Below are 25,918 nucleotides of genomic sequence, written 5' to 3'. Positions count from 1 at the left end.
GTGTGTGGCTTGATACCACATACCATGGACAAGGGTATCCCTTATCTGGTTCTGCCCTTTAGTTATAATGGATCATTCTGGGCATTTCAGACCATGTTCGTCTATGCTCTAGAGACCTATCCCCCGCAACCTCCACGTTCCACTAGGTATAACTCCGCTAATAGAGCCTTGGTAAAGGGAATTACTGACATGGTTAGAGATGTCAATAACACTCCGTTTATTCCCAAGGATGAATTGCGAGTTTACATGGGTTGGAATGTTACGGAATATGGCCTTACTTTGGGTGAGAACAAACGTAAAAGCTCGACTCCGATCTGGGTCGTACCCCACCAAGGTCAGGTCTGTTTGCAAGGAAATGGGAGGAATCCAAAAGCTCGACTAGGGAAGAGTGACTGTACCGAAACATACGTTTTCCCGTCACAGTCTTCCCCTGCATTCTTAGCTGCTAAGGGCACCTATTTTGTTTGCAAAGACAGAGCATATACATGGCTGCCTGCTGACTTCTCAGGCTCATGTTATATCGCTCAACTGTTGCCTCCGACATACACTGCTGCACCGGATTATCACAAAACTAGAGTTGTGAGAGGTGTTTTCAATAAGGAAGACACTGCTGGCCAAGAAGCAGGAGACTTCTTCAAAGGTTTCCTTCCGTTCTGGGGGCCTATGGCCAACAGTAGAAACTTACGTCAACTAACACGGGTTGTTGAATCCACTATTACCGAAACTGCGGGTGCCCTTAGTAACCTGACAGCTGAGCTTCAAGCGGATCGCCTCATGACGTTACAGAATCGTATGGTCCTTGATGTATTACTTGCAGATCGAGGTGGGGTATGTAAGATGATCCAATCGAGTTGCTGTGTTTTTATCCCAGATAATGCGCCAATGGTATATAAGGCCATTTCTAAGTTACACAAAATCTCTGACTCTATTCATGTAGAGGAAGGTGACTGGTCACTAATGGGATGGTTCTGGAGTCTGTTATCTGCATGGGGATGGAAGGTTCTGATAGTCACTGGTGTTGCATTGGTATTTTTATTCTCGTGCTGTCTCATTGTTCAGTGTGGTCCTGCCTTATGTGGCCTTTGTGTTTCAACATGCGTAAGAAGACCACCTGTTTTTGGAGATACGCCACGAGATAGAATAATGCTCCAGCAACATATCAATGACCTGATGAACATAGAGATGGACTCTGACATAGAGTAAGTTATTGCCTATGTAAGGGCAAAAGGACGGTCTGAGGTTCTGTAGCGATCCGAACCCGTTTATTCGGTATCGTAGTACTGACACGATTTTGGTACCAATGAACCGTAAATGATCCATTTAATGCATGACAGTGTTTTCGCTGCGCTACGAGCATGAATTCACTGAGAAATAGGGCATTCTGTTGTAAAATCACGGCATCCATTTTAGATACGGCACCCATTTTGTTTCTTGCCCTCACATAGTCAATGGACGAGCGATGACCCCGGCAGAATCACCTTGTTAAGGACACGTAAGCTCGAGCCCGAGGAAGCTGACGCTGCGTGACTAGGCAGAATCAAGCTGCCTCCCCTGCCTGAGGCCAGCCCTGCTATACTGGTTCTCGTGTCCATTGTCCTGATTGAGAGGCCGAAGACGGTAGCCATGCCCGTTTATGATCCATAAACACCTCTTATCCTACTTTTCTATCCCTTGCACCTGGCTCTGCTCCTCTCCTTCTGGGCTTTTACAATGGGGAGGATACGATTTTTATGATGGGGAGGATCGGTCAAAGAATGGAAAACTGACAAGGAGACTTGATCGAATACTGAAAACCTCCGACTAATTATTGTTTGGTGTATGTTTATTGTCTGTTTGGGATACCGGGTTGGGCATGAAAAATATTCGTGTAATGTTGCCTGAAGACATATTTCGTGTATTTAAGGAACAACCCACTTTTTGCAATTTGAACAGTCTCGTAGATTCTGCCTTCGTGTGGTTCCTATGACTTCTGTGTCCCTGCAGTAAATAAATCTTGGTCTCTGACGCCACCATCGAGAAGCCCGCGTCTCTGTTTATTTGTGCACCAAGACAGGAAGGAACTCAGGGGTCTTTGGGTGTTGTTTCCCTGACACCTCTGGACTCTTAAAAGTCCAGAACCTCAATTCCTCTGGAAGACTAAGTTGACCAAACTCTAGAAATGCAGGTCTCAGGTCACGGGTTTCAGCTGTTTGGGATCGAGCTGTCTGAGCTGAACCCTGATGTTGAGTGAGAAGGTCTGGTGTGTGCCGAAGCTTCTTGTAAGGATTCATTTACATCTTTACTAGCATTGAATATGAGGGCCATCTTTGCACTACTAAGATAAGGATCATGGACATCTGTCTCATCTTCTTCATCATATATTGGATGAGTGGAGGAGGTGGAAAAGCATAGGCAAATATCCCTGACTAGTTAATCTATAGTGCATTGACCATTGTAGGTGAGGGTACCTAATGGCAACGTTTTTGCATTCTGAATTTTCCAGAGTAACAAACAAGTCTATTGTTGGAGACCCCCACCACTGGAAGTACTTGTGAATAACTTTTGGGTGGACTTAATGTTGAATGAATGAGTGTGAGGTTTTATTAAATGCAAACGATTTCCCGGAGGCGTCTTGGTGCTATGCGAAACAATGAACAGTGGTACTCAGTTATTATATTGCTGGATGAAAAGCCATGTTTACAAGGATTTTCTTTAAAAGAGAGGCAGCTGTTTTAAGTTCATAAGAAAGACAGTTCCAATGTAGTGCTGTGGACCTAAATAAACCTCTGCAGCCCCAGGAGGAGCATTTGAAGGATGGCACCACCAAGTGTTTGGTGGAACTAGAACGCAGAGCCCTACCGGGTGAGCAACACCTTAGAACATTCTTAAAATAAGAAGGACTCTGCCCATGAAGGATCTTATAGGCCATGCATAGAGCCTTGAAGATAATCAGTTTACTGATGGCTGCTTTCACTGATTGAAATGTAGGGATTTTCAGGAGGAACCGAGCAGCAACTTTCCGGAGAATTTGCTATTTTGTTTAGATGACCCTTGGGCAGATTTAAGTAAAGCCTGTTCCAGAGATCAAAGGGTTAACATTTCTCTATTTTGTTATCACTCTGAGAGTGTGGAAGGAAGATGAGGTGACCTTATTTACTTGATTTTTATATTTCAGTTCTTTGTCTGGTAGCACCCGAAGATTTTTTACCTTTGAAATTGGTGTAGGAAGTATCCTAGATCAGTTGGCCAGCATGCTGGGGACCAAAAGGACGGGTTATTCTCAAAGAGAATAACCTCCATCTTAGATTAATTTAGTTTCAAGCAATTGCAGTCCATCCATTGATTTACTGCACTCAGGCAGTTTCTGAATACGTCATTAGAGTTGACATCATTTTTGGAGAGTGAGAATATTTGAGTGTCATCAGCATGGGATCCTAATGATAAACCAAATGATTGTATAAGCGTAGCCAAAGATGCTGAATATAGGTTGAACATCGTAGGGCTCAATGAAGATCCCTGGGGACTTCACAAGTTAAAAAGTAAGGTTTTGAGATCAACCAGAGACACTACTTGTTTCCGATCAGAGAGGAATGACTGCAATAGTGCAAGCGCATGGCCATCTATCCCGAGGCTCTGCATACGGTCAACCAGGAGCCCAAATCTCTTGAGCCACAGCAGAGAGCTGACGGGAATGGATACCACCTTGCTTTTGGATATCGAACATGGCTGTCATGTTGTCTGTCTTTATTAGTTATGTTTTCCTTCATAGAGGTGGAAGGAACACTTTGAGGGCTAGTCTGGTAGTTTCAAACTCCAGGTAGTTTATGTGGTACCTCTGGTGCTGAGGAGTGCAGGTCCCTTGGACAGTCATATTGCGGAGATAAGCTCCCCACCTCACGAGAGATGCATTGATGCTGATGGTCACTTGAGGATGGGAGACATGAAAGGGCCTGCCGAGCAACAGATTCTTTTTTTTAAAAACATTTTTATTGTCCTTTTACAGAAGTTGGTACTGATTACATAGATATGAAATTCTGGGTGCGTACATATTGCATAGTTGTGTCAGTACATTAAATAAAGCCCGTATCAATGAGCAACAGATTCTTGGTGTTCCACCAAATCAGAGAGTGCTCGGCCCTGGTCATTACCAACACTAGATCCTCCCAAAGCCCTTCTGCTAGTGCTCACTGCCTTGTGAGGCATTCCTGTAGTGGGTGTATGTGCAACATGGCAAATGGTACAATTGCTGTGCATGAAGGCATAACATCAACAGTTTCTTGATAGTGGGAACAGTAATGGGAATGTGTGTTTAAAAAAGAGGCAGTAGCTGTTAGAATGCCATCACCGTCTGGTCACTGGTCATTAGGGTATGCCTTCCCTGTCACTTCATTTATGACTGAACCGAAGAAGAGCTAAACTTGCTGTGGCTGGGAATGCAATTTTTTTACACTGATGGAGAAACCTTGGCTGTAAAGTGCTCTTGATCATCCAGTCATTTAAGTATGGAAAGACGTATGATGTTTCTGTGTAGGTGCGCTGCTTCCACCACTAGGCACTTTGCAAACACCCTTGAAGCTATAGTGACTTTAAAGGAAAAAAATACTTTAAACTGGGATGGCCATCTACTTACCATGAACTGAAGCTACTGATCATGCGCTAGTTGGATAGGGAGAGTACGCATCTTTCAGATCCAGCACTGACATGAAGTCACCTTGGCATAGCAGCAGGTTGACGTTGTGTAGAGTTACCATGGGAAAGTGTTCATAGAGGATTAACCTGTTCAATGAATGGCGGTTGCTGATTTGTTGGAGGGAATAGTTCTTTTGGGGGATTAAAAAGTAAAGGGACTACACCCCCGCACTGTGCTGGTGCACAGGTGCTGGTTTTATTGCACCCCTTTGTAAAAGCATCTGAATGTTTTCCTTCAGAAGATGAGGATGGTCTGGACTCAATATGTAGTGGAAGGATGCAATGTTGGGCGGGGTTGTGATAAATTTAAGGCGGCAACATTCCCATATAATGGAGAGTACCCATTGAATTGAGGTGACATTTTCCTCTGAAAATGCATTAGTATCCCCCGACAGGTGTAATGTGGTCCGGGAAGGGAGAGGGAGTCACTGTTGTGTAAGAAAGGATTCCCTTGTATGGCCACTTCAGCCTTTCCTATACCGTTTCCCCTCCTCTGGAGGGTCTTAGGCTGCTGGTGGTCCTCAAAGGACTGTTGGTATGGATGGTACAAGGGTCTCTGACATGAGCCCACCAGTTTGGCACCTCCCCAGCTTTGCTGCTTCCAAAATGATGATTTGGCACTCAGGGAGTATAGGGCACCCATGGATCTGGCAACGTCAGTATCCTTATTATATTTTTTGAGCATCTGGTTGACTTGAGGGATGAACAAATGCTCACCGTCAAAAGCAATGTTCAAGAGGTGGTGATGCACCTCAGGCCTAAACCTTGACACTCTAAGCCAGACACACTTGTGGAGGAGGATGCTGGTATTAATAAGCCTTGCAGCTTTATCTGCCGCTATGAGGGTGCTCTAATATTGGCATTGCTGATAGTTTTGCCCTCAGCAACCAACACTGGCCTTTTTTCGATGGGCTCCATGTCTGGCCGAGGAGCATCTCATGTGGCCTGTGCAGACGCTTTCTTACAGGCAGACTGCAAAACTATGAAGTCAGGGACAATTTGTCCACGAATATAAGTTTGATAGTCTGGGGCCGACTTGTATTTTTTTATTCACTCTGGGAGTAAATAACCTAGCTTTCACTGGTGCCTTAAAGTTGTCCGTGGTTAACTTGAGCATTCGCTTGAGCATGGAAAGGTAACAAGTTAAATACAGGCTCTGTCTCAGATATTGGCTCTACTAAGAAGTTTCCCTTATCTTCCTCTGTGTGGAGTTTGACCTTCTTATGTTGTGCAGCCCTTTGTAATACTGCATGGAATTTGTTAGAAATTGGCATTCTAGTTGGCAGAGGTATGCACCCTGTCCACGTAGGGAACACAATCCTAGTCAGGTTAAGCTAGATACACGCTATAAGATAACCTGTGCTCATCCTCTGGTAGCTTGGCACAGAGCAGTCAGGCATATCTAAAGAGGCAGTGTGGGAAGTATTTGTGCAACACACACACAGTAGCCCAATGAAAACACCACAAAAGGTTAGAAAATAGAGAATATATATCTGAGTAAAACAAGATCAAAATGACAAAAATCCAATAAGTCAATCCATTAATCAATCAGGCAGTCTTGTAGAGCATGGCTTACAATCCCAGGGAGGGGGTGGTCTCCAGGTGCCGGTGGCAGTATAAGCCCTGGTTGAATGGCGGTGGCAGTCGAAGAGCCAGGTCTTGAGCTGCTTCCAGAAGTCCTTCAGGGACCCAGGTGGAGGGGGAGGTCATTCCAGACTCTGGTGGGGAGGTAGGTGAAGGAGCGGCCTCCGCAGTGGCTGTGGAGGATACGGGGGATATGGGCACTCCGGTCAGTTGGTGAAATATCAGGTGGTGGTTGATATAGGTGGGTACGGACTTGGGGAGGGCTTTGCAGGCTTGCATGAGGAGCTTGAAGAGGCATTGTTCCTGGATGGGATGCCAGCGGAAAGCTGTACAATGAGAGGTAATGCTGGTTCTTCTGTGGAGGTCAAGGACGAGTCTTGTCACTGAGTTCTGGATGGTCTGGAGGCAGCTCAGGAGGTGCTTGGTGGTACCAGCGTAGACTGCGTTGCTGTAGTCGAGTTGGCTGACGATGAGGGCCTGGGTGACTGTCTTCCTGGATGAGACTGGGATCCATTGGAAGATCTTGAGGAGCATGCACAGGGTGAGGAAGCAGGCAGAGGAGATGGCATTGATCTGCTGCTTCATGGTCAGATGGGAGTCTAGGATGATTCCGAGGTTGTGTGCGTGGCCGGTGGGGGTGGGTGAGGGGCCGAGTGCAGGGGGCCACTATTAGTCGTTCCAGGCGGAGGGATTCTTTCCGAAGATGATGACCTCTGTCTTTCCTGAGTTGAGTTGGAGGCAGTTGATCTTCATCCAGGTGGCAATGTCGGTCATGGTGTTTTAGAAGTTGGCCCTTGTGGTGTCAGCATCTTTTGTGACGTATAGGATGAGCAGGGTGTCGTCGGCGTAGGAGATGTTGTCCGTGGGTGCAGGCAATGTCAGCCAATGGTTTCATGAAGGTGTTGAAGAAGGTGGGACCGAGGGAGGATCCCTGGGGGATGCCACATATGATGTGCCTGGAAGTGGAAGAGAAACATTCTCTGGGTTCAGCTGGAGAGAAAGGAGGAGATCCAGCTGAGTGCGTTGCCTTGGATGCCGATGTGGTGGAGTATGGTGACCAGGATGTGGTGGGAGACGGTGTTGAAGGCTAATGATAGATCAAAGCAGATTAGGGCCCATGTTCCACCTAGGTCAAGAATTCGTCTGATGTCATCAGTTGGTGCAATGAGGATGGACTCGGTGCTGTAGTTGAGTCGGAAGCTGGATTGAGAAGTGTTGAGCAGGTTGCTAGTTTCGAGGTAGTCTGCGAGTTGGTGGTTGATTGCCTTCTCCAAGACTTTGGCGGGGAAGGGAAGAAGCGAGGTCGGTCGGAAATTCTTGAGGTCGTTGGGATTGGCTGAAAGTTTCTTCAGGAGGGTTTTGACCTCAGCATTCTTCCAAGCGTTGGGTACAGTGGCTGTGGTGATGGAGGTGTTGAGGAGTTATGCGAGGGGGCGTGTGATTACTTCTCTTACTAGATGTGGTGTTTGCAGAGGTCCTTGGGTGATCTGGAGTTTATTGCGTTCATGATGGAGATGATGTCTTAAGTGGAGAGTTGCTTCCAGTTGGTAGTCCAGTGAGGGTGGGTGGTGCTGGCTTGGGTGCAGCGGTGGATGAGGTTGAAGTTGCTGTAGATGTTGGTGATTTTGTGGTGAAAGTAGTCTGCTAGAGTATTGCAGAGGTCTTAGGAGGGGCGGATTGTGTTCTTGGTGGTGGAGGGACAGGATAAATCTCTGACAATGCTGAACAGTTCCTTGGTGTAGTTGGCGCTCGATGCGGGTGTTGAGGGTTTCTTTCTCGGTCTCTCTGGGGCGGTAAACGTAAGCTATTGAGGTCTGTTCTGTAGAAGATGAGGTTGATGGGGCTTTTTGGATCGCCAGTGTCTCTTTAGTTTCTTGCAGTGTCGCTTGAGGGACAGTGGCTCAGGGGTGAACCAGCTTGCCTGTTTGGCCGGTCTGGTGTTTGTGGTATTCTTCAGGGGGTGATGGTGTCGGCGGCTGAGGAGATCCAGTTGGAGAAATTCTTTATGTCGAGTTCAAGGGAGTTTGAGGGGTAGGGTCTAGTTTCTTTTAGGGCAGTGGTCCAGAGGGGTTCTGTGACCTTACCGGCGAGGGAGTGTTGGGGGTCTTATCTGGGAAAATTGCAGGCCGTTAACAGTGAAGTGGACAATGCTGAGATCCATCCAGGACAGCTTGGTGGTGTGGGAGAATTTGGCTCTGTGAAAGGTGGAGAACATGGAGTCCAGAGTGTGTCCTACTTTGTGCATGGGGGTGGTGACCAGTTGAGAGAGGCTGATGATGCCCATGTTTTTGAGAAGCGTTGTGGAGTTGGTGCCGTTAGGGTCTTCTAGGTGGAAGTTCAGGTCACCCAGGAAGAAGTAGTGGTTGGATGTGATGGCCAGGGGGATATGAAGTCCAGGATGGAGCTGTGAAGCTGGATCCCAGAGGTCTGTAAGCAAGGGTTCGTCTGATGATGGTGTTGGTGTCCGGTTTATAATTATGAGGAAAACCGTGCAGCCACAGAATCGCCTAAATCCAGTAACCCTCACCAATCCCATTGTTTTATTTACAATTCATTCAAGAAAGGTAAACAAAGCCTAAACATTGTAATTCCAACGTGTACCCATATGCTCTTTGAAGAAAACAGCCTTTTCAAGCCAACAGGTCCCAAATCAATATGTCATATATAAAATGCATAATGTCCTATGCTGCCATGTCGGCATTCTGGTGACATTTACAAACCTTTATGATGTTACCAGAGCCCCTTGATCGGAATATTGCACAATATGACACACTTCTCCGTTTTGTGTTCTCTCTATATATTTGTGTGTAAAAAGAGTGATGAAACCGCACAAACACATATAGAGAAAACATTTAAAGACCCTGATTCAGGATCATTTTAGGATTGCGCTTTTCATGACGAGCTACCCTTTGATGAAGCAAGTCACCTTGCACAATAACATTTTTGGGCCTTTTCATGGCACAATTTTACTTCCAACACTAGGGAATTACTTTTTCTTCTTCGGTGATCTCAATCTGGTGGTTATTTTTCTTTTTTGGAATTGTCATACTCAGATAAGGAGGCGATCTATAAACCCTGAAATAAACATTTCACTCTCCCTATATGTGAAGAAAAAAAGTTTATCTACCGACACTAGAAACATAATAAATACAAATATGGAGACAAAACATTAATGTGCATCTACTTACATATTTTCCCTTCTTTTTTTAATTTCTCCAAATGGTGAGTCAGGTTAATCGCTGCTGCTTTATGAAGGTACTCTGGAGTATCCTAAAATGATTAAAAGCATGACGATGTTTTTAAGACATCATAATTTGTTTTGTGACTAGTATCAAAGTCCTCGAATCTCACTTTTTCTTTCTTTTTCAAACAATACCCAGTACAAACTGAAGCTGGATTCAAAGTTTGAAGAATATGTCTGTTGGATCATGAAACATTTTTTAATCAATAGACTTGCATGTCCCTGGTAGCAGATGGCACAGTGTTTGTTCCTAAACACTGTATGTGAATGTATGTGCTTCTGGAACAGTATGGTGCCGCCGGAGTCTTCATTTTTAGGTCGAGCCTAGCAGCGCGCATGCGCTGCTCTGCGAGGCTTGTTGTAGCTACTTTGTGTGGGTCTGACTCCTCCCACGCATTGGATTGGCTTTTGCGTGTGTCTTTCTATAATGAAAGCACGCAAATGGCTAAAGGTGGGTGCATGTCTCACCTCCTTCTGAAATGTTCACTCCCACGGCGTTTTGCCTCGGGAGCGAGTAGAGGCCCGTAGAGCGGTATCGCTTTGACATCATCTTTCCTCCACGTCATCTGAGATCTAACGCTCCTTCACCCCACTGATTTACTACATGCCTGGCAGAACATGCCATTGTCTTCACCTATCTGGCAGACATCCTGGAAACAAATAATGTTGCCTTTGTTTTGAAGATGCATCACAGTCCTTAAAGATGCCCAATTGGTACAGCGCATAAGAATTTGCATCTGTTCACATTGTGCCCGTTGTGTTTTTTTCTTACTTTCCCAAGACGTTTCTCTCTGAACTGACTTGGGCATAGATGTGCCGTCCAAAAATATCCTACAAAGCAATATTGTAAACCCTAAGGTGCTGTCTTGATGTTTGTTTTGCAGAATGTTTTTGAGATAGTGCTTTGAGACAGCGGTATGGTGCTTTCGGTATTGGAATATAAAAAAAGCATTTGCAATGCAATAGTACTTGCATTTACGAGAGTCTGAGCTATTGACATTGCAAATGACAATGCCTTTTATTTTTGTTTTAAAACATAAATAAAAGGCATTGTCATTTACAATGCCAATAGCTTAAACTCGCGTAAATGCGAGACCTATTGCATTGCAAATGCTTGTTATTTTGTTCCCAGACCTGCATACAGTCTTGTAATTATATAGACATATACAGAGAATTTGCAAGTTTAAAAACAAAAAAATTGGCGACATCATTTGTAGGCATGTGTTAATATGTTTATATAAAAGAGCTAATGTGTGACCCCTAAAACTTGTGTGCACACACACAGATTTGCACCTGCCCTGAAATACAGCTACCGCGTACATAACACTGCAGTTTGTAGGTTTTTGTCAGTGAAAATATGGTATCTTATTTTAGAAAAGAGACATGATCTGTTTTGCACATTAATGAACATAGAGAAATAGGTGTCAGATGTGACAAGATTTGTAGAAGATGTAAGGCCTATAATTATAAAGACTTTTAAGAGATGCTTTCTAGTTAATTGCCTCTTCATCATTGCTATTACACACTATGTACATTATCCTCCTAAAAATAATATACATTTCATTAAGTTTTGCAATGTTTATACACCTGAATATACAAGAGTTATATACTATACGCATTTCAAGCTGTTCGGCCTTTCTCCAATGATTCGCTTTTTATGTGCAAGAAGTCGTAACCCAACATTATGCTGTTGCAATCTATACTGGAGACTGAGGTCGGAACACAGATAATTTTTTGGTTGATGCCATTACCCATAGTTGGTAGTATTAGGCTAGTGTTGGTGCAGAAAAGGTTATCATTATATAGTGAAAGCAGATTTGTAGAGGCGGTCAACAGGCAAGAACGTTTGTCCATATTTAACCAAAGAGACTGCAGCTGAGGTGCAATGAAACAACACACCAAATCAGCACAACAAAACAGCATAAAAATACACCAATATAACAGCCGCAATACAAAAATACACCTGCACAATCCAATACATATCAACATAACACAGTATTGTATTGTGTTGCTATTGTAGTGTGTACTGTGTGGCTGTTGTAGGAGAGTGGCATCGACTGCATAGTTGCCCCCAACTTTTTGCTGATGTTTTGACTGTTTTATGACTCTAGCCAGGCTGTGGCCCTGCTATCCAGGACCCCAGCCTATCTGCTTCCTCTCTTAAACGATGTGAGTACCCTAGGTACAAACCAATTGGATGCTGAGGATGCACTGACAGTCCCTTGTAGATGGTACCCTAGGTACCCAGGGCATGGGTCCCTCAGTAGGCCTACCAGGGCTGCAGCACTTATTGTGCCACTCTGGGACAGCCATACAAACTGACACCACCAGACCACTACTGTAGTCTGGGTAAGGTGGTGCTAGCACCCCTTACAGGGATATAGGTACCCTATATCTCACCCCATTACAACACATATACTCTCATAGGTCACCCCTATAGCAGGCCTTGCTAATCCTACAAGGCAGGGTGCTGAGGTATGTGTGAGGGGGGACCCCTACCTGAGTAGGGCCTCTCTGCAACCTTTGTAAAATCATTGCGGGGTTGTTTGTAGTGTAGCCATACCATATACTCTTAACCGCATTATAAGTCTATCGCGATAGCGTGATAACTTGAGAATGGCTACACAGAACCACATCGTGTTTGGTGTCAAACATGTAGGAATCCTACCCCCAGTCCAGCCATGGGCATGAGGGCACGATTCCTCCCTGCTAGAGGAGCGATATGGGAAAAGCGGCAGAATTCAGACACCAATTTAAAAGTGCACACGTAGTACAAAATGGCTACTACCCGCCACCCACACAAGTCTTGCTGGCTGTTGCTGGGGAAAATCCCAGCCTCGCCAGCTGGACAATACGGCTCCTGTGGCAGGGAGGTGCTAGGATCTCCCCAGACAGGATATGTGGATTGGAACAGGGTGGGTGCACCATATGTTGCCTTTCAGAGTTGCACGTAGGCAGCTACAGCGCCTACATTCTGCATACACCGCCTGGAACCGGTTCAGGGGCATCCTGCCCGTCGCCCAGGCGGGAAACACACAAAGGGGAGAGGGTGTAGCCACCCTTTCCCGCTTCACCTCTCATTGATGGACACTACTCTGGACACTCCCCTAATCTTGGGGATAAAGGTGAATAACGTGGCCCCAGAGCCTCAGATTAATCTTGGACTTCACAGACTTGACCTTCAACGAGCTGCTGCCCAGCTGACAGAAGAAATCTCCCTTGGGGTAAAGGAGTTACCCCCCTGCTTGGCAGGCACCTGAAACACTGCAAGTGACCCGGTTGGAACTTCGCTGCTCCCACGGACTTTGTCGACTTCCAGCAACCTTGAGGTGGGTTTCCTAAGCATCCCAGAGGCCAGTGACCGTGCACAGCAAGTCTGAGCACCGTGGACCGCGTGGGTGCCGAGATTCCCAATACCCCAGGACACCGGACACCTCTTGTATAGCACACGACCCTGACCAGTGGGGAAGTTGTGCTTTGGCCCATTATTGAGCCAACCACCAAGCAGCATTTGTGCCAAAGATCAGCACCCTAGCCCCCTCCGGTGGCCCGTGGGCTCCCTTTTACGCACTCCATTTTGCTGCCTTCCGCGGTCCCTTGTCTCTCGACTTGTGGGCCCGAGCGGAGGACAATCTCGACCTTTAAGAGTTCCCCTGGTTGCTCCAGGCCTGCTCTACAGTCTTTCCAAAGGAGGCCTCTCACAGACCTCGTGGGTCTGCACCAGTAGCTGATTTGTTCATCTTGCATGGGTTGCGGTTGCCAAGGCTTAGTGGATCCAATCCGGACACTAACACCGCAGCGACCCTCATCCGACGTGGGACAGTCGCCCTCCCGAAGCTGGCCTTCCTTGAAGCCTCCCGGAACCCGTGGCTGCAGATCAAAGCTACACCTCTTTTCACTTGAAGCACCCGACATTGAATGGCTCTTTCCTTTGAGCTCCCTGGTCACTGTGCTGTGACCCAGACTCTGTCCCCTCTGCTTTAAGGTTCTTCTCTGCAAGATCTACAACTTCAATCTTCACGGCATCGTCAACGCTTTTGGCTAGCAGCAGTTTTGTACATTTTCCCATTGAAAATCAGCCCGCGACCCGACATCGAAAACGACCTATGCACCCGGCTTCCCTGGGGCAGGTAACAGTGGTACCTCGGTACTCTCGTGGTAGTGGGCTCCTCAAAAGCTTAACTCTAAAGTTTTAACTTTAAACTCCTGCTAGAAGTGACTTTAATCTGTTTAAATCAAACCGCAACATTCTCCATAGGCTTTAATAGAGATCCCGATAGCAGCTGTTTCCACTGCACGCGCCTCCCGTGGGTCCCCTTCCTCATAACCTGGGGTGGATTCTTAAGGGGCCAGCGATCCTAAATGCCCTAGGCATTGTCTGTAGAATTGTTGTGGTTCTTATACCACTTTTGTAATATATGGTTTGGCCCCCCCCCCCCCACCCCCCCCCCCCCCCCGGGGCCCTATGATTCCAGTGCTATTTATTGTATCTATCAATGCTTGTTTGAATTGTAACTTTGACTCAGCCTCATAAAGAGACTTGTGGGATTCTGTTTAGAATAAATACATATATTTTATATATATACCTGTGTGGGCTACTCTTTCATTTGGTCATTAAAGAGGTTATCTATGGTAAAACAATAAGCTTAACACTCCTTCAAGACTTAGCCTGAAGGCTGCTCTCCACAGCTACCACTAGGATAGCTTTCTTTAAAGGTTGTCTTAAACCTATCATCAATAAGAGTCGAATTGGACTGGTGCAAGGTGTCCCCTATAACTAGGAGACAGCATATGCCAGGCCAACTTCTCACATTGGTGTGCAGCGGTTGGATTCAAGCTTGCCATTGTTTTACCAGATAACAAATTGAATTTCTAAAGTGAAAGCCACTTGGTACCAAAGGTACATATAAATTCAAGCTTAGAATACAATAAGTTCTACTGAACTTAGGAGTTGTGTGTAGAGGGTTAGCACACCTTGACTACAACTCAAGAAAGGGTTCAGTAGGCCACACCTAGTGTAGGTAGATACACCAGTACCACTACACTAGAAATGTCTTTAAGTTCAGGTGCCCATAAGGCTCTGGAAGGACCCCAGAGGGTCCCAGTCGACAGATATGATCATCTCTCCTTTGCTGAGCTGAGGGAGATGTGCACGACTAGGCAACTTAAGACAAACAAAGGTGCCAATACCCAACGTCTCAGGGAAATCCTGCTCATAGCAGACTTTAAGCAGACTTTAATGTCTGATGGGGTAGACAGGTTGGGTGGGCATCCCCCAGAAAAGGACACCCCTGGGGTGGACTCTGATGAGGACCAGGAAGAGGAAGATGAACTTAACCTGGATGAACAAAACCATTCACAACATGGAGGTGATGGCCCAAGAGGCACTCTCTCCATCCCTAAAGGGAGAATGGTGGATCCAAACAGAAGGAACAGATCCCCCTCAGAGGGGTCCAACCATTCTGCGAGATCCAAAGGGACCTCTGCCTCTTCTCAGAGAAGAGAATCCTCCCAAGAGAGGAAATGCAGACTGATCCAGTTTGAGCAGGCTAAACTACAGCTCAGGAGAGAACACTTAGCATTGGACAGGGAATCCCTGGAGCTTCAGAAAGCTTCAAGAAAGTGGGGTCTAGAGACCCCTGGTGGCAGTAATGAAACCCCTAGAGTTAGAGAGAAAGTCCCTGACAATAGGAACCTCCACAAGATTGTGCCCCCCTATCATGCAGGGGATGACATCCACAAATGGATCTCTGCTCTTGAGAGGGCCTGTAAAGTACAAAGGGTCCCAGTAGAGCAGTGGACAGCAATCCTGTGGCTCTCCCTTGCAGACAAAGGAAGAGACAAGCTCCTCTCTGTAAGAGAAGAGGATGCAGATGATTACTATATCTTGAGAGATGCTTTAATAGATGGGTTTGGCTTAACCACTGATCAGTACAGACTTAAGTTCAGAGACACCCAGAAAGCACAGAATCAAGATTGGGTAGACTTTGTTGATTGTGCTACCAAGGCACTGGAAGGTTGGTTAACTGGCAGTAAAGTAAATGATTACCAAGGATTGTATAATCTCATAATGAGGGACCAGATCCTTAATAATTGTCAGAATCAGCTCTTACATCAGCACCTGGTAGACTCAGATCTGACCTCTCCCCAATAATTGGGAAAGAAGGCAGACAAATGGGTCAGAACCAGGATTAAGCAGAAGGTCCAGCCCTTGGGGGGTGCAACTAAAAAGGAAGATGCCAAAAACTCTGAGAAGGGTGGGAAAAAGGGAAAAGACCAGCAGTCTTCAACAGGCCCCCAAAAATTTGCATCTGATAATACCCAAGCTACTAAAGCTAAACAACCAAGGAAGCCATGGTGTAAATTCTGTAAACAGAAAACCCATTGGACTTCAGATTGTAATAAGGCCAAAGACTCCACCAGTACCACACCTGCCCCTAAGGCACCTGTTCCCCTTAGTCCAGCTATAGGTGGTGGTACACAGAACAAGGGCATAGTAGGGTTGACACTGGGATCTGGAGAGGACTCTGGCCTAGTCAAAACTCCTACTCAGGCTGTCCTAGTTTGTGATGGGGACCTGTCCCTGTTTGTGAGCCCCAGTGGTCTGGGCAAATACAGACAACAGCCAAAAATAAATGGAAGGGAGTCATTAGCTTACAGGGATACAGGGGCCAGTGTCACCATGGTGACTAAGGACCTTGTGGACCCTAACCAGATCATACTTGCGGAAACTTACCAAGTGACCAATGCAAGCAACGTTAGTACTAACCATGCTCTAGCAGTTGTGAACTTCTCCTGGGGAGGGGTAACTGGCCTCAAGAAAGTTGTGGTGAGTGCAGACCTACCTGTTGAATCTTTACTAGGGAATGATTTGGAGGCCTCAGCATGGGCTGAGGTGGAGCTAAGTACCCATGCAGCAATGTTGGGTATACCAGCAGAAGTATTTGCCCTGACAAGGTCAAAAGCAAAGCTCACAGGAACTGAACAGGCCTTGGATCCTGGAAAAATGGACCAAGGACCTTCCAAGAGGAGGAGTAGCAGGGGTAAGGCAGAGCCTTCCCCCCAGGATCAGTCTGTAGAGACTCGTTTAGCAGAAGAGGATCTAGCTCCTGAAGAAGGAACTGCCCCAGATGAACTGGAACCTGATCAGGTTGAGTTCTTGGGGGCAGGGGGACCTTCTAGGGCAGACTTGAGCCTGGAGCAGCAGAGCTGCCCCACTCTTGAACCCCTCAGACAGCAAGCTGCTGCTGAGGCTGCAGGGAATGCCAGTGGGACCCATAAGATATATTGGGATGATGGGCTCCTTTACTCTGAGGGTCGAGACCCCAAGCCTGGTGCAGCCAGGAGGTTGGTCATACCTCAAAAGTTTAGGGGCTTCCTGCTCACACTGGCCCATGATATTCCCTTAGCAGGACACCTGGGCCAAAACAAGACTTGGGACCGAATTGTCCCTCACTTTCATTGGCCCCAAATGAGTGAGGACTGTAAGAGCTTTTGCAGCTCTTGCACTACATGTCAAGCCAGTGGCAAAGCAGGTAAATCCACAAATGCCCCCTGATACCATTGCCTGTGGTGGGGGTGCCCTTTGAACGGGTGGGGATTGACATTGTTGGTCCCCTAGACCCACCAACAGCATCTGGGCACAGGTTCATTCTAGTGGTAGTGGATCATACCACTAGATACCCAGAAGCTATTCCACTTAGGACCATCACAGCACCTGTGGTGGCAAGAGCCCTCCTGGGAGTCTTTTCCAGGGTGGGTTTTCCTAAGGAGGTATTGTCTGACAGAGGTACAAACTTTATGAGTAGCTACCTCAAGGCAATGTGGAAGGAGTGTGGGGTTAACTATAAGTTCACCACCCCTTACCATCCTCAACACAATGGCCTTGTTGAGAGATTCAACAAGAACTTAAAGGGTATGATCAAAGGGCTCCCAGAAAAGCTTAGGCGAAAATGGGATGTTCTTCTGCCCTGCCTTCTCTTTGCATACAGGGAGGTGCCACAAAAGGGGGTTGGTTATAGCCCCTTTGAACTTTTGTTTGGCCATCCTGTTAGAGGGCCACTCTGTCTAGTGAAGGAGGGATGGGAGCAACCTCACAAACCCCCTAAACAGGATATTGTGGACTATGTACTTGGTCTCCGCTCCCGGATGGCTGAGTACATGAAGAAGGCAACTAAAAACCTGGAGGCAAGTCAGGAATTACAGAAAGCCTGGCATGACCAAAAGGCTGTTCTGGTGGTGTACCGGCCAGGACAGAAGGTATGGGTGTTGGAGCCAGTGGCCCCAGCAGCTCTCCAAGATAAGTGGAGTGGACCCCATACCATTTTGGAGAAAAAGGGAGTGGTTACCTACTTGGTAGACCTTGGCACTCCCAGAAGTCCCCACAGGGTACTTCATGTCAATAGGTTGAAAGCATATGTAGACAGGGCTGACATGGGCTTGCTCATGGCAACAGATGAGGGACAGGAGGAAGAGAGTGACCCTCTCCCAGACCTGCTCTCTCAGAACCCTGACGATGGGTCAGGTGATGGAGTAGCCTTGGCAGGCAGCCTCACTGACCAGCAGCAAGCAGACTGTAGACAGGTTCTTCAGTCTTATAGACATATGTTTTCTCTGACTCCAAGTCAGACCCGCTGGTGCACTCATGAAGTGGACACTGGGGACAGTCTGCCTGTCAAGAATAAAATCTACAGGCAACCTGACCATGTCAGGGACTGCATAAGGACAGAAGTCCAAAAGATGTTGGAATTAGGTGTGATTGAGCCCTCAGATAGCCCTTGGGCTAGCCCATTAGTCCTTGTACCAAAAACTCACACCCAGGATGGTAAGAGAGAGATGAGGTTCTGTGTTGACTACAGGGGACTCAATGCAGTCACTAAGACTGATGCTCACCCAATTCCCAGAGCAGATGAGCTCATAGATAGATTGGCCTCAGCCAAATATCTGAGCACATTTGATCTGACAGCTGGCTACTGGCAGATAAGGTTAGCTGAGTCTGCAAAAGCCAAAACTGCATTTTCTACCCCTGGTGGGCATTATCAATTTATTGTGATGCCCTTTGGTTTGAAAAATGCACCTGCCACTTTTCAAAGGTTGGTGAACCAAGTCCTCTCAGGTCTGGAAGACTTTAGTGCAGCATAACTAGATGATATTGCTGTCTTCAGCTCCACCTGGGAAGATCACCTGATCCACCTGAGGAAAGTTTTGGAAGCCCTGCAAAAGGCTGGGCTCACTATCAAGGCTACTAAGTGCCAGATAGGGCAGAGTCAGGTTGTGTACCTGGGTCACCTTGTAGGTGGAGGCCAGGTTCAACCACTTCAGAGCAAAATCCAGACCATCATGGACTAGGTTGCTCCAACCACCCAGACTCAGGTTCGAGCTTTCTTGGGCCTGACTGGTTACTATAGGAGGTTTGTAAAGGGATATGGATCCATTGTGACCCCCTTGAATGACCTCACCTCTAAGAGGATGCCCAAAAATGTTCAGTGGACTGTCAGCTGTCAGAAAGCTTTTGATGACCTAAAACAGGCAATGTGCTCTGCTCCAGTGCTCCAAAGCCCCAACTACTCCAAATAATTCATAGTTCAAACTGATGCTTCAGAGGTGGGGGTAGGTGCTGTGTTATCACAACTGAATGAGGAGGGCCAGGATCAACCAGTAGCTTTTATTAGCAGAAGGTTGACCCCCAGAGAGAAACGTTGGTCAGCTATAGAGAGGGAGGCCTTTGCTGTGGTCTGGGCCTTGAAGAAGCTGAGGCCATACTTGTTTGGCACTCACTTCATTGTTCAAACAGACCATAAGCCTCTCCTATGGCTAAAACAGATGAAGGGTGAAAACCCCAAACTACTCAGGTGGTCCATTTCCCTACAGGGGATGGACTATACAGTGGAAAATAGACCTGGGAGCAACCATGCCAATGCAGATGGTCTCTCCAGATATTTCCACTTAGAACATGAAGACTCAACTGGTCAAGGTTAGTTTAATGTCCCTGCGTTTGGGGTGGGGGGGGGGTTTTGTAGGAGAGTGGCATCGACTGCATAGTTGCCCCCAACTTTTTGCTGATGTTTTGACTGTTTTATGACTCTAGCCAGGCTGTGGCCCTGCTATCCAGGACCCCAGCCTATCTGCTTCCTCTCTTAAACGATGTGAGTACCCTAGGTACAAACCAATTGGATGCTGAGGATGCCCTGACAGTCCCTTGTAGATGGTACCCTAGGTACCCAGGGCATGGGTCCCTCAGTAGGCCTACCAGGGCTGCAGCACTTATTGTGCCACCCTGGGACAGCCATACAAACTGACACCACCAGACCACTACTGTAGTCTGGGTAAGGGGGTGCTAGCACCCCTTACAGGGATATAGGTACCCTATATCTCACCCCATTACAACACATATACTCTCATAGGTCACCCCTATAGCAGGCCTTGCTAATCCTACAAGGCAGGGTGCTGATGTATGTGTGAGGGGGGACCTCTACCTGAGTAGGGCCTCTCTGCAACCTTCGTAAAATCATTGCTGGGTTGTTTGTAGTGTAGCCATACCATATACTCTTAACCGCATTATAAGTCTATCGCGATAGCGTGATAACTTGAGAATGACTACACAGAACCATATTGTGTTTGGTGTCAAACATGTAGGAATCCTACCCCCAGTCCAGCCATGGGCATGAGGGCACGATTCCCCCCTGCTAGAGGAGCGATATGGGAAAAGCGGCAGAATTCAGACACCAATTTAAAAGTGCACACGTAGTACAAAATGGCTACTACCCGCCACCCACACGACTCTGGCTGGCTGTTGCTGGGGAAAATCCCAGCCTCGCCAGCTGGACAATACGGCTCCTGTGGCAGGGAGGTGGTAGCTTCTCCCCAGACAGGATATGTGGATTGGAACTGGGTGGGTGCACCATATATTGCCTTTCAGAGTTGCACGTAGGCAGCTACAGCGCCTACATTCTGCATACACCGCCTGGAACCGGTTCAGGGGCATCCTGCCCATCGCCCAGGTGGGAAACACACAAAGGGGAGAGGGTGTAGCCACCCTTTCCCGCCTCACCTCTCTTTGGTGGACACTACTCTGGACACTCCCCTAATCTTGGGGATAAAGGTGAATAACGTGGCCCCAGAGACTCAGATTAATCTTGGACTTCACAGACTTGACCTTCGACGAGCTGCTGCCCAGCTGACTGAAGAAATCTCCCTTGGGGTAAAGGAGTTGCCCCCCTGCTTGGCGGGCACCTGAAACACTGCAAGTGACCCGGTTGGAACTTCGCTGCTCCCACGGACTTCGTCGACTTCCAGCAACCTCGAGGTGGGTTTCCTAAGCATCCCAGAGGCCAGTGACCGTGCACAGCAAGTCTGAGCACCGTGGACCGCGTGGGTGCCGAGATTCCCAATACCCCAGGACACCGGCCACCTCTTGCATAGCACAAGACCCTGACCAGTGGGGAAGTTGTGCTTTGGCCCATTATTGAGCCAACCACCAAGCAGCATTTGTGCCAAAGATCAGCGCCCTAGCCCCCTCCGGTGGCCCGTGGGCTCCCTTTTACGCACTCCATTTTGCTGCCTTCCGCGGTCCCTTGTCTCTCGACTTGTGGGCCCGAGCGGAGGACAATCTCAACCTTTAAGAGTTCCCCTGGTTGCTCCAGGCCTGCTCTACAGTCTCTCCAAAGGAGACCTCTCACAGACCTCGTGGGTCTGCACCAGTAGCTGATTTGTTCATCTTGCGTGGGTTGCGGTTGCCAAGGCTTAGTGGATCCAATCCGGACACTAACATCACAGCGACCCTTATCCGACGTGGGACAGTCGCCCTCCTGAAGCTGGCCTTCCTTGAAGCCTCCCGGAGCCCGGGGCTGCAGATCCAAGCTACACCTCTTTCCACTTGAAGCACCCGACATTGAAGGGCTCTTTCCTTTGAGCTCCCTGGTCACTGTGCCGTGACCCAGACTCTGTCCCCTCTGCTTTCAGGTTCTTCTCTGCAAGATCTACAACTTCAATCTTCACGGCATCATCGACGCTTTTGGCTAGCAGCAGTTGTGTACATTTTCCCATTGAAAATCAGCCCGCGACCCGACATCGAAAACGACCTATGCACCCGGCTTCCCTGGGGCAGGTAACAGTGGTACCTCGGTACTCTCGTGGTAGTGGGCTCCTCAAAAGCTTAACTCTAAAGTTTTAACTTTGAACTCCTGCTAGAAGTGACTTTAATCTGTTTAAATCAAACCGCTACATTCTCCACAGGCTTTAATAGAGATCCCGATAGCAGCTATTTCCACTGCACGCGCCTCCCGTGGGTCCCCTTCCTCATAACCTGGGGTGGATTCTTAAGGGATCAAACATCAAATGTGCGGGTTGCACACCTTTTCTTGTTTTTAGTTCTTCCTAATTTTTCACAGCAATTCATCTTGGCGTGCTTGTCACTAGTGACGTGCCTAGCCCAAACTGCACGTTTCAAACTACACAACATCTTATTGGGGCGACCTTTCACCCCAGCTCCAGTGGCACAGCCCAATCTGTTTTTACACTTAATTTTTTCATTAACTTCAGGATTAGTCCAGTTTTATTACTTTAATATTTCTTGTCTCTTTTGACTCGTAACACTGTTCAAATCTGCATGCAAGGTAAGCATTTTCCTGAGTTTCTTATGTTGAAAATGGGCCATCTGAGCCTCTTATTTAAAACACGTACAAGCGCTGAGTTCAATGAAAGCAGTTTATTTTAAAAACCCAATGCATTTCAGGCCTCTTGGGCCCTTCGTCAGGGGTAACTGCTAACTGACACCCTCCTCATCTCTCCTTCATAACGACTGGGCTCGGATGGCCCATTTTCAACATGAGAAACTCAGGAAAATGCTTACCTTGCATGCAGATTTGAACAGTGTTACGAGTCAAAAGAGACAAGAAATATTAAAGTAATAAAACTGGACTAAACCTGAAGTTAATGGAAAAATTAAGTGTAAATACAGATTGGGCTGTGCCACTGGAGCTGGGGTGAAAGGTCGCCCCGATAAGATGTTGTGGATTCTTAAGGGGCCAGCGATCCTAAATGCCCTAGGCATTGTCTGTAGAATTGGCGTGGTTCTTATACCACTTTTCTAATATATGGTTTGGCCCCCCCTGGGGCCCTATGATGATTCCAGTGCTATTTATTGTATCTATCAATGCTTGTTTGAATTGTAACTTTGCCTCAGCCTTATAAAGAGACTTGTGGGATTCTGTTTAGAATAAATACATATATTTTATATATATACCTGTGTGGGCTACTCTTTCATTTGGTCATTAAAGAGGTTATCTATGGTAAAACAATAAGCTTAACACTCCTTCAAGACTTAGCCTGAAGGCTGCTCTCCACAGCTACCACTAGGATAGCTTTCTTTAAAGGTTGTCTTAAACCTATCATCAATAAGAGTCGAATTGGACTGGTGCAATGTGTCCCCTATAACTAGGAGACAGCATATGCCAGGCCAACTTCTCACAGCTGTTTTATGATTTTAAAGTGTGTTCTTTTACAGTGCCCTGTTGTATGGTGTTTTATTGTTGAATTGTTTATGTGACGCTGTAATATTGTTTTTGTATTGTTATTATGCTTTATTGTGGTGGTTCTTTTAATGTGTTGGATTCTACTGTTGAGTATTGTATTGCTGTGTAGGGTTGTTTTCTGTCTTCTGTATTGTGTTAGTGATATGGTGGTTTGGTTTATGTGTTGTTTTTGGTGTTTTATTATTGTATTGTCACTGTGTTACTGTCTTCTGTTCTCATGTGGTTGCATTGTTATTTTGTGCCTTGCAATGCCTTTGTGTTGTTATTTTGTTGTGTTCTTTGATGTTATGTATTTCCTCTGCAGGCTTAATAAGGGCTACTAATGTCTATCTGAGTGCAGCACATTTTATTACAGTAAAAAACAACCATTTATCACTGCCACAAATCACAACTTATCGTTGCTACAGTGCTACAACTTTATATGGCATCAATGATTCTAAAACCGTGGTGTAGAACATTAGCACACCTTGTGCTCACTTTATGTGTTCAGGCTCCTTGTGTCTTAAACAGTAAAAACATGGGCTTACCGCATATATTATCTTTACCAGCTCTGATGTTGTGTATGATTTGTCACCTTTCTCTAGAAAAGCATTCAGAATTTGCTGTTCACGAGCCAGTCTGTGAGATATGTATTGTTGAATCTTAGCCCTCGCTCCTTGCACAACTGGACCATGGCCTAAAATTACAAGGACACAGAATAAATTGTCATTTGCACAAGAACGAAAATCTACTTACCATGAGTGGTGCAGCTACTCATATCGCAATACTCATAGTGTAATGTGTCCTTTTGCTTTCCCAACTCTTGCACAGTTTCCCTCTGAGTGAAAATGGTTTGCAGAACTTTAGTATGTTTAGTTTTTTTGTAGCACTTTAAATAAAAGGTGTAATTACCTCAGATTTGGTGGTTCAGTGGGGGAAGGGATATGGCACTATGGCCAGAGCTGCCGAATTTAGAACTGGGGAACCAGGTCCAGCCTTCATGACCAGTCCACTCTCCTGAGGAAGCACATTCCCATGCTAGACCTTAGAAGGACCCACTAGACCTTAGAAGCCCGGGTGTCTTAGCACCAGCAGGTGAACCATAGCGGTGGCAAGTGTGGGTCAACCATCAGGTCCTGCCCACCACAATCCATACTGAAGTTCACCACCAGTCTTGCGGACAGGCCTATGAAGCAGCACACCCTAGAGGGACAGTGAATCGGTCACAGGACCCTTGAGGCCAGTCCGCCTCACCCATTGAATACCTCCATTGGCCTTGTTTAAGCAGTACTAGCTGCAACTCACCAGGGAACAGCAATGTAGGATTTGCATGCACACCAAACTAAGTTTGCAAACTTCACAGTCTCCCTGCTTCATGCACACGCACTTTTAACATGTGCTGCCTGTTTCGGGGCCACTGGAATTATGCAGCAGTTGAGGACAAAAAGATTGCCGCAGTGTTGACTACAATTTGCAGCAAAAAAGACTGCAGCGTAATGCGGTATATTTTCTGATACTTTCTTTTGACATTTTTACACATACTAACAGTCTCTGCAAAGATTTTCCCTCAGTACCAGGGTAACATACAAATGCAGCAGTGAGAAAGGTGACCATTTGACCTCTGCAAAGGGCCCTCCACTTTGCAGCACCACAAGTCAATTTTTTTTTCAAAATTTCGATCCGTTTGAGCAACAAACAATTTATTAGTTAAAATCGTCAGATTATGCAGTAGATGATATATTATGTGGCAAACATGGCAGTGCCTTAATTATGTGGAAAACATTTGCGAACTAGGATATTAAACCCATTCTTGTTTGAACTGCTCTTGTGCAAAAAGGGAGAAGTGGTGCTGATGACAGAAACTCCATGGCTCAAAGACAAATGGCTTGTTATTCCACTTTTAAGCGTATTTGGGACATTCTGTGATTGGAAATGTATCCCACTTTGTGAATGTATTTTAATGTCAATAACTCATATTAACCCTCAAATAAACATGTGTATCCATGGGTTGAATTAACGTATTAAGCTAGAACTGGCCAGTGAAATGCCACACAAATAATACAAATTGGGATGTGTTGCTGTTTCTGGCCACACCTCTGACTCCGCCTACTGACCCAATCATTGGGTTATTCCCGCCCACAGTTCCCCTACTTCCCCCCCCCACTTCAACTAATGTGGGCGACACCGTGGTCTGGACAGGTTAACTCAGTATGCATGAGTGAGTAAGCGGGACTGAACCCTAGAGTGCGGGACATTGTGAAGTGTTTCCATTCACTACTTAACTGGCAAGAACCAATGTCTACTATGGATCCCTGGAATCTGGCATGCTTGGACCCTATTTTTTAATGCAGTCAATGAGACCAGCACCAATACCTGAGTAGGATGAATGTCGCTGATCAATTATCAAGGGTACACTTACTGTTTTAAATTACATATGTCAAGAGAGTGGAGGGTGAAGTGACTGGGGGAGGAGAGAGATACATGCTTTACATAGGGATCGGCTGGTAATTCTATACTTTTAAAACTCATAAATGAAACTTGTCTAATGTTCACTCGTCAAAGTGTCAAATCCAGAACACCATATCTTACTTCGGATTTGGCTTTTATGGGAACAGTGCAGGGATTGTCGTTTTTACTGTGAAATGCATCTCTGTGCTTCCTTCATAAGGGTGCTCCTGACTACTTTCACCTACCAACTATACCCCCAGGCCCTGCACTTATTCATTCATTCACTTACCTACTCCTGCTTTAAAATGTGTCCCCTGTATTCTTCCTTCACCACAGACACACTGCACTGCTCTTGTGCAGCACTTTTTCAATCTCCGCCGTCAGTCCTTGACCCTGATAAGGGATAAGGGTCCCGCACCCTGCTATTCCGCCACCAGAAACACTTTACCTTGCACTGCGCAGTTAA

The 25,918-nt window shown here is 46.5% G+C and overlaps 1 protein-coding gene across 1 annotated transcript in view; it reads right to left on the bottom strand.

Moving 5' to 3' along the window:
* Positions 1 to 25,918, bottom strand: part of LACTB2 (lactamase beta 2) — a 187,047-nt gene that overhangs the window by 22,673 nt on the left and 138,456 nt on the right. The window contains exons 5-6 of the mRNA XM_085605457.1: positions 23,553 to 23,701; positions 9,441 to 9,522 (exon numbers count right to left, since the gene is read on the bottom strand). Coding sequence (XP_085461583.1) covers positions 9,441 to 9,522; positions 23,553 to 23,701 — 231 coding nt within the window. The remainder of the gene's footprint in view (positions 1 to 9,440; positions 9,523 to 23,552; positions 23,702 to 25,918) is intronic.

This window comes from Triturus cristatus, chromosome 5_1 (genome assembly GCF_964204655.1).
Source record: "Triturus cristatus chromosome 5_1, aTriCri1.1, whole genome shotgun sequence".
Classification (NCBI taxonomy): Eukaryota; Metazoa; Chordata; class Amphibia; order Caudata; family Salamandridae; genus Triturus; species Triturus cristatus.
The sequence above is the reverse complement of the archived record's forward strand: the minus strand, read 5'-3'. Positions and strand labels throughout refer to the sequence as shown.